The 13,228-nt window shown below is 37.8% G+C and overlaps 1 protein-coding gene across 1 annotated transcript; it reads right to left on the bottom strand.

Moving 5' to 3' along the window:
• Window positions 1-15: 15 nt before the first annotated feature.
• On the bottom strand, window positions 16-8,853 carry rab1ba (zRAB1B, member RAS oncogene family a). Its single transcript, XM_053505228.1, has 6 exons — window positions 8,473-8,853; window positions 5,763-5,835; window positions 4,473-4,568; window positions 2,659-2,754; window positions 1,362-1,493; window positions 16-1,246 (listed from the first exon to the last, which is right to left on the bottom strand). The coding sequence occupies exons 1-6, from the start codon at window positions 8,484-8,486 to the stop codon at window positions 1,052-1,054; spliced, it is 606 nt and encodes a 201-aa protein (XP_053361203.1). The 5' UTR covers window positions 8,487-8,853; the 3' UTR covers window positions 16-1,051.
• Window positions 8,854-13,228: the final 4,375 nt, after the last annotated feature.

The raw sequence follows: 13,228 nt of genomic DNA, 5'->3' as shown, positions 1-13,228 counted from the left end.
TTTTTAAAAAAACAAAAAACCTAAATCGCAAATTACATATACGACTGCCTTACTGCACCAAGCGTCCAGTGATGAAGGACAACAACTGACGTTCACTTAAAATACAGAAGAGAAAATTGTGCCACCACTAGGCTTTTCAGTTCCAGTCTGGATTTAACTTTTTTTTTCCTGCTCCTGAAAACACTCAGAACAAATGACAGGGGAGGGGCTAAATGAGGTAACAGGGAACAGTAGCTTTAGTCATTTAGCCTAAACCCCAGACATCAAGCTTTCCACCCCCTCCCCGCCAAACACCTTCATTTGACAGCAGTAAGCCTTTATACAATAATTCTGATTAGGAAAAAACTATAATAAGTCTTAAAATTAATAACAATCCTTATAAGATCGGAAAATGAGACGTATAATATTGCCAAATTTTTGATTTTTCATTCTTTATACACTCAACAAGTACGTGATCTGTGATTCGTGTGTTGGATCTGTGAACGCAAGACTGGGGAGAGACGTTATGACAAACATTATGTAACTTTCTCTCTTCACTCACATCCCTCAGCTCTGCATATAATAAATAGGGAATCCTCCAGAAGCCAATTTTACTTCCTATTTCTAATTGACACCTGTCGGTTAGAAGACAGATAACCTTTAAAAGACCCAGAAATCACTGTGTCTGTATAGAGTTTGGGTTGTGGGTGGAAATTTTAATGCAGGTGAGACTAAAGTAGAAGAATAGGTCAAGGTTTGAGAAGACAAATATTGAAAGAGATAGGGATGGAGTCTAGGAGTATAAAACCAAGGAGAGGACCGGGATCTCACAGAGGAAGCTACAAACTTCTCGCAAGGAAGCCATTAGAAAGCTGGCTTCGAATGCAGTGGTTACTCCCATGCGAATGTTAGAACATCACCTTCTGTTCTTATGCTCCTAGATGTATGCAAGTGTGTGTTTGTGTGTGTGTGTGCGTTTGTATGTATGTATGTATGTATGTATGTATGTATGTATGTATGGGAGGGCAGAAAGGGCATGTTTTTGTGAGTGTATGTGTGAGAGAGATGCTCTTCAACAGCAGCCACCACCAGACTGTCGAACTGGAGTGCTCTCGATCTTCAGGTTGGGTTTGTCTCCTCCAGCTGTAGCTCCCGGGCCCATGCGTTTCTTGATCTCGGCAGCCATGGTCATGAAGGCCTGCTCCACGTTGGTGGCGTTCTTAGCGCTCGTTTCAAGGAAAGGAATGGCAAGAGAATCAGCAAATTCCTGCAATAAAAAAGGACACCTTCTCATTAAAATGGGCAAGTAACAAATTAAACAAAATGTGCGCCATTAACTTATTATTCTTTTTTTATAGCATGAGATCACTAGAGCGTCATACTTTGGCTGTTGTGTAGTCCACTACTTTCTTAGTGGTGAGGTCGCACTTGTTTCCAACCAGCAGCTTGTTGACGTTCTCACTGGCATAGCGATCAATCTCCTGAAGCCACTGTTTTACATTGTTGTAAGATTCCTACAGAGAGAGTAACGAGACTAAATAAATTGTACAATGCTGATACTGCACCAACAGATTTACACAGTAATGTATACTCAACAAATTGACTTACACAACAGTAAAGTGCACAAAATGAATGTATGCTTTAAACTGCCCCCCCTGACATATAAGATTAAGTGGCCAATTAGCTGCATTGTAAGGATACTGCACACAGCTACCTCAACTTTTGTCACCATGCCAGTAGGTGGCACATCACCTCTCCCTAACTGGATCAAACAGTAAACCTGTGTGCAAAACTTTAATGCCAGCTAATTTCAAGAAAACCTTCAGATATACAGTATTTCAATGGTGTAAGCACTGTTGACTTTTACTGTAGAAAGGTTCATTTTCTAGCCATTTTTACCTCAGCTCATTATTAATAATCATTAACAAATATCAATCTTAAAGTTTATCCTTTACCCTGACTCTCTGCCTGTTTATAAAATGTGACAATGGAGATGCAGAGAAGTCAGGTGTGCCCATAATTCTATTACAAATGTAAGCCTAGCTTATACTGATTGTTTCACAAATGGTTGGAACTTTTTACAAAGGCTTTTATTGATTCAAGTAATAAGCAAGAAATATGAGATCTAACAATATACAGTGCCAGTCACAAAGGTTGGATTTATTTTCTAGAATGATAGTGAATATAAAATAAAAATAAAATAAAACAACACATATGGCATTAGGTAATTAAATAACAACAACTACAGTAAGAATAGTATTATCAAGTGTATGTGCAAAACCCATCAAGCACCATGATGAATCTGTCTCTCATTAAGACCATCCCAGGAAAGCAAGACCAAAAGTTACCTCTGTTGCAGAGGGGATATTATTATTATTTTTAGTTACCGGCCTCAAACATCACCAATTAACATAACCTTAGAGTCGTTATGAAGGCTTTATATACGACATCTCAATATCAACTGTAAAGCCTTCATAAAGGCCCGGCTTTACAGAGGATAAGTAGCAGACCCATCTCGACATCAACTGTTTAAATAAGATTATTGCATATTTTAGATGCCTTCAGCATTTTTTTTGTACAATGCAGCATTAAATAAAAATTAAGAAAGACCATGGAATTAGAAGCTTTGTACAGTACACTTGGTTAATCTTATGAGTCTAATACTGCATGTTGTATTACCTGATCAGTAACATCATACACCACAATGATGCCATGTGCCCCTCTGTAGTAACTTGAAGTGATGGTGCGAAACCTTTCCTGACCAGCAGTATCCCACTGAGAGGAAAAAACAGACCGTAGGGTAAGATTAAAAATAAATAAATAAATAAATAAAGTGTATATTTAGGAAAGCATAAACAATTGTTAATAAGTACTCTGTTATCATATCGACTACAATTAACAACTGTAAAAATTTATTTTGTAAGAATCTTTTTATAAAAGAAATAAAGCGACTAGTACAAGTTATTTTGATCTACAGAGTCAGTTCTTTCTTAATTCCAAATACAGCATAGCTAACTAAACCAGAAGCGAGCACACTAAAAAAATAAAAATGTTTGTATTGTCTTCTAAACCAAGAACTGGAATTTTTATAGACAATGTTTGTATGTAATAACTCAATATTAAGGTTTGAACTGACAACCCAGGGCAAAAACTTATGGAATTACCAGACTTAAACGTTAACATAACTCAAACAGCTTAGTAGGAATGGCTATAACACAATTTTTTTTTTTAGCTGAACATTCTGGCTCTGTGAAACATGCCTCAAACAATTTTTTTTTTAATTAATTGTATTTTTCTTCCAGAGAAATGTATAAAGGAAATAATTATGGATTCACATTCTACTTTGCATTTCTAAAAACAAATACCTGCAGAGGTCCAAAAATGCAAATGAGTCTCCAGTTAAAACAGACTATAAGGCTTATAAAGTTACATAGCAACAGCTTATAGACTATAATAAGGTGTTGGACATATCTAATTAATAGAAACATGGCCACATAAAGAGAAGTGGTCCATTTAAACAACGAAATAATTACTTTTACACATCACACAAAAAACAAATTAAAAAAGAAAATCCAGCACAGGGTGTGGCTAAAAGGTGTTGGTTCATCTCATAAAACATAATACAAGTATGAAAAAAAAGAAAAGGTTATAAGGTGAAAAATGTGACTAGACAAAGGAAAATGTCAAAGAGGCAAAATAAACATGCATAACATAACTGGAAAAAAAAAAAAAAGCCTAAACAGAGTTAATGATTGTGACAACGGTAAGAAATCATCTGAATAAAATGGGATATACATATAGAAACGCCATGCGGGAAATCACCAGGGACCTCCCAATCCGATATTATCACGATACTTACAGTAGGTGCCAATTCTATTTATATTGTGAATCCTTTTTTTCCCTCCAGATTTTGTTACAGTTCTAACCAAAATTTGCTCTCATCACACAGGATGCTGTGTTGTGAATAGTTTACAGCACACTACATGCAGGAACATAAAGGGCTAGAAACATTTTACCACTTCAAATGCACACATATCTAAATTGAACTTTCTTTCTTTTCTTTTTTTTTCAAGCCAGTATGGTCATGCATGAATTGCCCCATCTCTATTAGATAAATGAATTAAGGTAATTTAGTTATGAATGACACTTCTTATTTCTCCAGGAATATAAAAGCAAAAAGTTTTTTTCTTTCTTGAAGAAAAACATTATCATCTTAATAACATGGCTAGCCAACAGTCCAGGTCCCAACATGATAAACAGAATTAAAAAATACAATTAAAAAAGAGACATGGCAAGGTTTCTTTGCAAAACTAATATTTCAATCACTTTTTAAAAACTGATCATCAACCAATAAACACAAATTGTTTTGCGTTAAATCCGTAATTTATTACAAAATGTAAAAAAATCTGGATAAACATTCTTTACATATGGCGAGTCCATACTTTTTTGCCAGGGTTTGCAGGAATTCAACTGAAAGTTTAGACATCACTCACAATCTGAAGCTTAATAGTTTTGCCATCCAGTTCAATGGTGCGGATCTTGAAGTCCACTCCAATGGTGCTGATGTAGCTCTCTGTGTACGTGTCATCCTAGAAAACAAGCATGCATTGTCACAATTAGTTGTATGTTAAATTATAGGCATTGTTTAAAAGAAGTTACATACTAATTGAATTAATTATATTTTATAGCTATGCCTAGCAAAATAAGACCTCAAGAAAGGCGGTATATGAGGGATAGGAATCACCAGTCACCACCCAATATTACAATTTTAAGGCTTTCAACCTATTGAACAGGATGAATTAAATGTAGCCCAATCCTTATATTAGTTTTCTCACTTAAAAACCACAGGGATCATTTAAACAATATAAACTACTTCAAATAGAAGAGTTTAGCATTTAACTTAAAATTAAACAAAATGCACACTTAATTGAGCAGGATGCATCTCTGTCATCTGCAATAATTATTATTTCTAAACAACTTAGCAAATAATTCCCTCCTATTGCAGGGGATGGTAGTGTGAAAATAGTTTATAGAGTGCACCGCCTATAGGATAACAAAGAGACGACGATGCTTTACCATCTCAAATGCCTACAAAATCTTGAGCGCGTGTTGATCAGTTGTGAGCATGCAGATTCCCACAGCATTTAACATGGGCACACTTAGCACACTTGTTGTTTTGAGATTAGTGTAAGCTTGTGTGATGAATGTTTGAGAAACCAATTCACAAACAGAGTTCGGAGAAAATGGAGGTAGGCTGGTTAATGCACGCAACTTTTGATAATGTGACTCCAAAAAAAAAAAGGGCATTTCTTTTGCGCCATTTTGAAGCTTGTGTACTCAGCACAGAATCAGTTATATCCCAGGCTGATCAAGCTGAAAAACTGCCAATTCCATGTGCTGACTAATCGACTAGTGCATCTCTATTTTAAATGAATGAAAAATGAATGAAAAATGAATGGAATGGGAAAAAATACAAAAACAAAATAATCTTGATTCATAACCAACTGCCCCCCCTCCAGATCTCTATTGTATATATTAAATAACGTTAAAAGTTATTGTAATAATCCTTGATGGGTGTGGAACATGCCACTTACTTCCTGCCTCATTATATCTGATAAAAATAATTATAATAATAAACACTCTGTCTATGTACATCTTACTGGGGACCTCTTCCACTTTAATTGCATCCATCAAAAGGACATATTTTCTAAAGAGCTTAATTACCAGAAAAATATTAGTTTCATTTTCTTATTTCACTTCAACTGACCAAGCTGTGTACTTACTGCAAATCTCAACAGGAGACATGACTTGCCCACTCCAGAGTCACCGATGAGGAGCAACTTGAACAGGTAGTCACTGAAAAGCACAGGTCACATTGCAGGTTAAATAAATAAATAAAATCGCACCCCAGGGGGGATTACAGATCAAAAGCAGTTAAGTAGAAAAACAAGGAAACAGTATAAAGGCAGGAGGAGCTTGTTTGAGTTAAATATGTCAGGCTTTAAATAACATTTTCACACATCTGTTAGCATTTCCTAGTGCATCTGTATTGCGCTTCACTATTTCACAACAGCTCACAAGAGTTGAAGCAAACACTCCTTCATAAGGACCTGCATATAAAATGCCCACTGTGCCAAGCAAATAATTCAACCCATGTAAAAAAAACCTAACCCCTTTGAAAAGCAAAATTTTTAGCAGCTATGGATGTAAACGGTTGCTGTTACTATACACAATAACTCAACATATTTACATTATTGCCCAATGTAAATGTAAAGAAATGTAAATAACCTGGGTAAAGTGGTAAACAGAAACAGGGCACTTGCCCTTGATAAACACCACCGTGCCATTTAAACCAACTCCTGACCATCTAAATGTTTCAACACACTTGCTGTTCTGGTGCCTTTTGATTTCTGAGCAGAAGGCACTGCCAAGGACTTACGTTACATATGCAACTAAGTGTTGCATCACATCTGCTGTGAAGCAATAAGCACTTTGTGCATGCAGCATGTCATATGGTGTGACGTGGCTATGTCTAAAGACCACACAACAGGACAAAAAGGTGTGCTATCATGAGAGAATGCAATAATAATGCTTTTCTGATCATACTGCATGAATCAATAATGAGTATTTTCATGTTGTAAACACGAAAGAGCCAGGAAACAGAAAAAGGTCAAATTAAACCTGCAGTTTATAAAACTGCCTTGTGGTGTTTTTTTTTTTTTAACTATACCCTGAACAAATACCTAACTGGTAAGTTTGGCTTTATTGTAAATGTCACACATGCTCTGATAGGTCTTGACTTTTAGCCCCAATCTGGGAACAAGTGATGAAACATCTGTGGAACTGCATTTAAATTATGCTTTTTTAAATTATCTTTCTTCACTTGTTTTCCTGGTTTCCCTAATAAAACATTAAAGCACACACATGAAATAAGAGGTACTAATTTACGTACACCCTTACCCGATACCTAGCTGACCACCTTCCGTCCCAATCAAAGATTCGTTGCCATGGAAACACCTAAGACATTCCCAAGCTTCTTCGCAAAGCGTTATTCTTTATTTATGATATAAAAAAAATGTAGAAGCGCACAGGGATTTTTTTTCTGGCTCCTATTTCCTGTTTTATTGATCATCCACCTTTTTTTTATTTTTTAATCAGACAGCCCATAAATCCTGCTGTAAGAAAACCTCGGAAAAAAGGAAACATTTTGTTGCATGACATTCCTTATCATGGTAGTAGGTTTCAGCCACGTTGCTTGTATTACATTTGTAATAGTGGCCATGGTAGAAACTTAAGAAGAAATTAGTTGTTATTCAGGTCAGCTGATCAAGCATAAAGAAAGAGAAAGTTGTGGGTGAATCCAGGATTTACTATAGTATTGTGATACTACAGGGGTAGCTTAGTGGTTAAGGCATTGGACTACGGTTCGGAAGATCCCAGGTTCAAACCCCACAACCACCAAGTTGCCACTGTTGGGCCCTTGAGCAAGGCCCTTAACCCTCAACTGCTCAGATGTGTAATGAGATAAAAATGTAAGTCGCTCTGGATAAGAGCGTCTGCCAAATGCCTAAATGAAAAATGTAAATCATCATCATCATTTCCATTAAATGCCATTTATTTTAAATAATATTATTAAAGTATTGACATAATTTTGATAATGATCTGTTACCAACACGATTATCGTGAATGGTAAAGATGTGTGCACAATGCACATATCGTGATGGGAGTTTGTTGTTGTCATATCGGCCACCTTTACACTAAAGCCCGCTCCTCCTCCTCCAGCCACAGCCCCGGGTCCTCATACAGGCCTAAAAAACCCAGTCACACATGACACACAACCTGACAATAAACCTATGTTTATCTTCTTCGGATTTGGTCTCTCTCCCTATGACACAGTTTCAGTTTAAAACGCACCAATTTCACCAAATGAGGCCAAATAAAACGACAGGAAACCGGCTGCGGCGTAAACCGCTGGCGTCACTTTCGATTATCAACCCATCGTAAATTGTTTTAAAAGCTGCGTATCCAAAGAGGGAAAAACCTGAAAAGACTCCTTGTGGGCGTCCATTAGTCCTGGAACAAATTTAATAAGCCACTTCCTACGGCTAAGATGATTTTGGCTAGCTAGCTAGTTTGGTTATATCCGTTAAATTAGCATAACGAACCTGTATTCAGTGACATCCCGCCTCCAAGGCTACAAACGGCTGCGAAAAGGCTCGATTCTACGTTTCGATTGGCTCAAATTCCGGTCAGTCTCCGATTGCAACCAATAACAATACAGGAAGTGGATTGCATTGTAAAACGGGTGTAGAACATAATAGTTAGGTTAGCAAAGCAGCCTGCCAGCTGACGGTGGCTGCTAACTACTAGGGGAGGAGGTGACAAAGCTTGTCCGCTAACGACGCCATGGATTTATCACTCATTAGTGGATGTAAAACTAGTGAAAACGATCCATTAGTACATCAGGTGTAGTGAAGGAAGAGTGATACTTACTATTCAGGATTCATGGTGGGTGAAGGCCGGTGTGTATTATTTTAGGTGGAAAGCTGACGGACACTCTTCCTTCCTCTTTTCACTCCTAGAGAACAGATGACTCCTCTGCGTGTGTAATTCTATGGCTCTGTGACGAACTCCGCCGTGTCTCTGATTCCCCTCCGCTGCTGTCACGCTGCACGCTGCCTTTCAGTTACGTCCCTTCACTTATCGGACATTACTCTAATGAATAATAGCACGGTTCAGTTTTATCCTTGCTTTTCTTCCTTCCTCTCTGGCCGCAGAAGTACAAGATGGCTGCGCAGGTGCGGCAGTGACATCAGATGACGTGGCAGTACGAAGCGATTTCAAAAGAGACCTGATTACAGAAAAAAGAAAAGCAAGTTCGGCAACAATGACATGACGTCACCAACCCTTACAGTTTCTGGCAATTTCGTTAACTTTAACTTTTTAAATTCTGGACTTTAGTCACAGCTTTTGAGAAATTAATCAAAGTCAAATGTGTGGAGAGTAGTTTGAATTGTATAAATTCTTCATTTGATCTTTTCAGACTTTTTAACACTAGTTTTACTACCAGTAGAATTGTAATTTTTTTTGTCTTTTCATTATTAACAAAAGTTACAATTACAAAATATTTAATAAAAAAAAAGTATATTGTATTGCATACAAGATTCACTACATTGGATTAACTAATTAATCCACAGTTAACGGAACCAAAATAAATAAAATCTATATTCTCTCACCCACTCATTGCTTATACCACTTTATCCTGTATACAGGGTCACGGGGGGCCTGGAGCCTATCCCAGGTGACATGAGGCGGGGTACACCCTGGGGACGGTGCCAAGTATTCACAAGGCAAACACACAGTACAGGCAATTTGGGAACACCAATTAGCCTGATAAGCAGGTCTTTGGACTGTGGGAGGAAACCGGAGTACCCAGAAGAACCCACCAAGCACGGGAAGAACATGCAAACTCCATGCACCCAGACCCGACGCAGCACTCGAACCCTAACCATAAAGTCACCATGCCACCCAGAATATATAATATAAACAAAACAATGTAAATAAATGAATATGCTCAGTAAACCAATAAATAAATAACTTAAGTAATTAAACCTAAAATTATAAAAAGAAAGAAAGAAAATAAAATAAAAATTTGGGGGGGTTGGGGGAGAGAGTTTCATTGATTAAAGCTAAGCTTGCCAACTCCCAGAAACGGAAATAAGAATATGTGGTGGGGGTGTTGTTTTTGTTTTTGTTGTTTTGTTTTTGTTTGTTTTTTGAAAAGGGGGGGTTGTACTTTTTTTTCTTAAAGTCCGGATCCAGATTCCTCAATAATACAGTGTAATGAATAGTAATAAAGTGTATGTTTCCTTCTTTGAAATAGAAATGTTTTACACTCCTCAATATCTTGTTAGTTTTATAGTCTATTTAACTATTGTTACAGTGATCCTAGCACTAGTTTGAGGCTAAACATAATAGCTTTGACATTGAATAAAAGCTCAGCATCTCCTCCCAGTGGACCACGCCTTTTTGTGCCAAGATTAAGGCACCTGAGTCAAAAATTAGCCATGCTCTGGCTGTAGAATTTTTTTTAATTAACTTTTAGAAAAACAAATGCCTAATTTTCTTACATAATCTCCTTGCTTTTCACCTGTCAACAAACTTTCGTATTCCCTTGTTAAAAAATGTTAGGCGGAGCTGTGAGCCACATATGTACAGCTGTTTTTTTTTCATTTCATCAGAAGTGAATCTTTATCCTTGTAGGGCGGCGTTCAACTGACAGACCACGTAAAAGTCTAATGGAGTAAGATCAGAACTATAGGGAGGTGGTTTTAACACTTCAAAATGAAGTTTTTGCAGAGTTTCGACAGTGTGGGCAGAAGTGTGCGAACATGCATCGTCATGAAAGGTCACAACGCCCTTGCATAGCAGTCCTCTTGCAGTTTACACTTCAGCTAAATAAGCGTCTCACTGTAACGAGCACTGTTAATTGTTAAACCTTTTTTCCTGATAATGTTTCAATACTGGCCCTTAAGAATCCCAGAAAACTATAACCATCAGTTTTCCAGCTAATGGCTGACTTTTGAACTTTTTCTTGGATGGCGGTTGAGGACATTTCCATTCCATACTCTGCCGTTTGCTCTCAGGCTCGTAGTGATGAGTCCATGTCTTATTACCAGTAATGATATCTCTCATTCTAAAATTTAGTCCAAATTTTGTTTGCAGATATCCAAATGCTTCTGTTTGCTTTCTGTTTCTCGACTGCCATTCAAAAAAAAACTTCTTGCCTTAAATTTGCTAATGATATGACTTTAAACACTGGATATGAAATTATATTCAACTTTACATAAGTCAGAAACACAGCAAGACAGATGAACAAACATAAGGGTTACTGGCCTATTTACTACACACATAATATTCAACTCATAAAGTGCTTACAGCTGCATGCCTTTATCTTTTCTTCCTTTCTTTCTATTTTCTATAAACTGACCACCTAATAGGGCTTTGACCATTTATTTATTATATATTCTTTTTTTGACAAGCATCAGGACATACAAACTCCAATTAACACTACTGTAAAGACTAAACCATTTCACCTCTGGAGTGTGTAGACTGGTTATATATTATTCCTAATGATTTCACATTAAACAGAAGAATGAAACTGTACAGTACAGTATATATTGATATATATAGAGAATGAGTGATCTGTCATTTATCCAGTAGCACTTCATAGTGTTATTGATTTTATTAACTGCATTGCTGTACAAAGTTTTATATGCACTTTTCCCTGCTGCCCCTGCAGTCTGGTTTCTAGTGGGGAGACCTGAGGTGATGTCCACTAGCCCCTCCTTCCCCATTTCATACATCTAAGTGAGTGACCTTCCCAGTCAGTCCCCTGCCTTACTCACAAACTAGGTGAAGTAACCGACACTGTGAGATGACATGTGATGTGCAAATGAGTAATAGAAAACCAATCTCACAAACATTATCATAATTCTGAACTTTGCACTTATTTTTCCCTATGTCCTATTATTTTTCCAAAGCCACCCCCAGTGAAATGCTGCCCAGGGTCATGAGCTCCAAGCAATGAGAAGCACATTCTCTGTTCTGTGTTTTGGTAGAGACCATGGCAGATAGGGTGAAGAAGATGAGGGGTTTCGTTCTATCCACTGACTGTATGCTTATATCCCATACAAATACGTCTGTCCTAGCAGTCTGACCTGTAATATTCAATACGGAATAGGTCTTTTAGTTTTCAAATATGGGAAGATTCCATATTTTATGGGACAGCTGGCAACCCTAGTTACGAGCGTAATTGACCAAACAAAAACCTATCTAAAGTCTTTAGCTGAGAGTCAAGGACCATTACAACACAAACATGCTTGATATCTGCAATCTGCTAATCTTGTGGTGTGTTCCCAGTATAGTGGTCCCAGGAAGGAGGACAACCAGTGAACTGGTGACCAGGTCATGGACACCCAAGGCTTGCTGATGCACAACAGGACAAAGGCTAGCCTGTCTGGTCTGATCCCAAATAAGTGTTAGATCTGAAGTACTACAAATTGATGAAAAAGTTAACACTTTGGCTACAAACACAGTGCACCACAGCTTGCTACATGTGGCTGCGTAGACACAGACCAGACAAGTGGCCTGGTGTGATGAGTCACAACTTCTCAACTGTGGACAGCTGTGTGTGTGTGTGTGTGGGGAACTACACAATATTACACAGAGGGTTCTAATGTTATGGCTGATGTGTGTAAGTACCTGTGAAAGCAAGCACTGGGATGATTGTACAGTACACCTACATACTATTTTTCCGGTTTAAAGTCCTACGCCTCAGCTTGTTTTAGCTCTATGATTGTTGCTAAGGTGTACTGACAGATTTGGATGACTGTGATTCTACCAAGAAGCCGCACATTCAGCACGTTCTTGTACACATAATGAAGCTTGATCTCAAATCAAGAAATTGAATCGGGGATAGCAGAATGATGGTGCAGCATTGTCACCTTACAGCTCCAGGATCCCCCATTCAGCTCAGGTAACTGTCTGTGTGTTTCATATGTTCTTCTCGCCATTTGCTTGTATTTCCTCCAGGTGCCACGTGAGTAGGAACTGGAGTTAAATATCTCTGCTCTATATAAACTCATGCCTGGATAATACACTCATGCATTTATCCCAGCATTTCACTGGTGCTTGGATACCATCATGGTAGAAAGTTGTCTCAGTACACTGGAGCCATGATTGGACTGTGTGCATCACGTTTGAAACCTTGGCCTTCCAAAAACTCCTTTAATGGTCCAAACATGTGGAAATGGAGGACGGGGCAATAACTCCCAACCGGCTTCCTGTAATGTGCAAATGGTGTTTGTGAATGTCCCTACAGACAGAATCATACTTTCCGCAAGTTATCTGTTGATTTTTAAAGGATCAGACATTCCATTTGCTGAATTTTTAAGTGAACGACTTTAGTGGGTTCAGAGCCAACCTTGGCTGTGATCATCGTTGGCATTCATTGTAAGGTTTGCGCCATTCAAATGTTTCACTGCAGCTAAGAGTTACAGTGCCTTCTGCTATCTAAGAAGTCTATCTAAGTTTTCTATAAATGACAATCAGTTTTACTCATTACTTTATTCATAAGAAATTCCGCTACAAGTCCGGGTTTCACTTGAACGCCCCTTGTACAATTTTATTTGTTTGTGAAACATGATGTATAATATTGTACCTACTAAGGTCTGGCAAGATTGTACAA

Source organism: Clarias gariepinus, chromosome 1 (assembly GCF_024256425.1).
Source record: "Clarias gariepinus isolate MV-2021 ecotype Netherlands chromosome 1, CGAR_prim_01v2, whole genome shotgun sequence".
Lineage (NCBI taxonomy): Eukaryota > Metazoa > Chordata > Actinopteri > Siluriformes > Clariidae > Clarias > Clarias gariepinus.
This window is presented reverse-complemented; position numbering and strand designations above follow the sequence as displayed.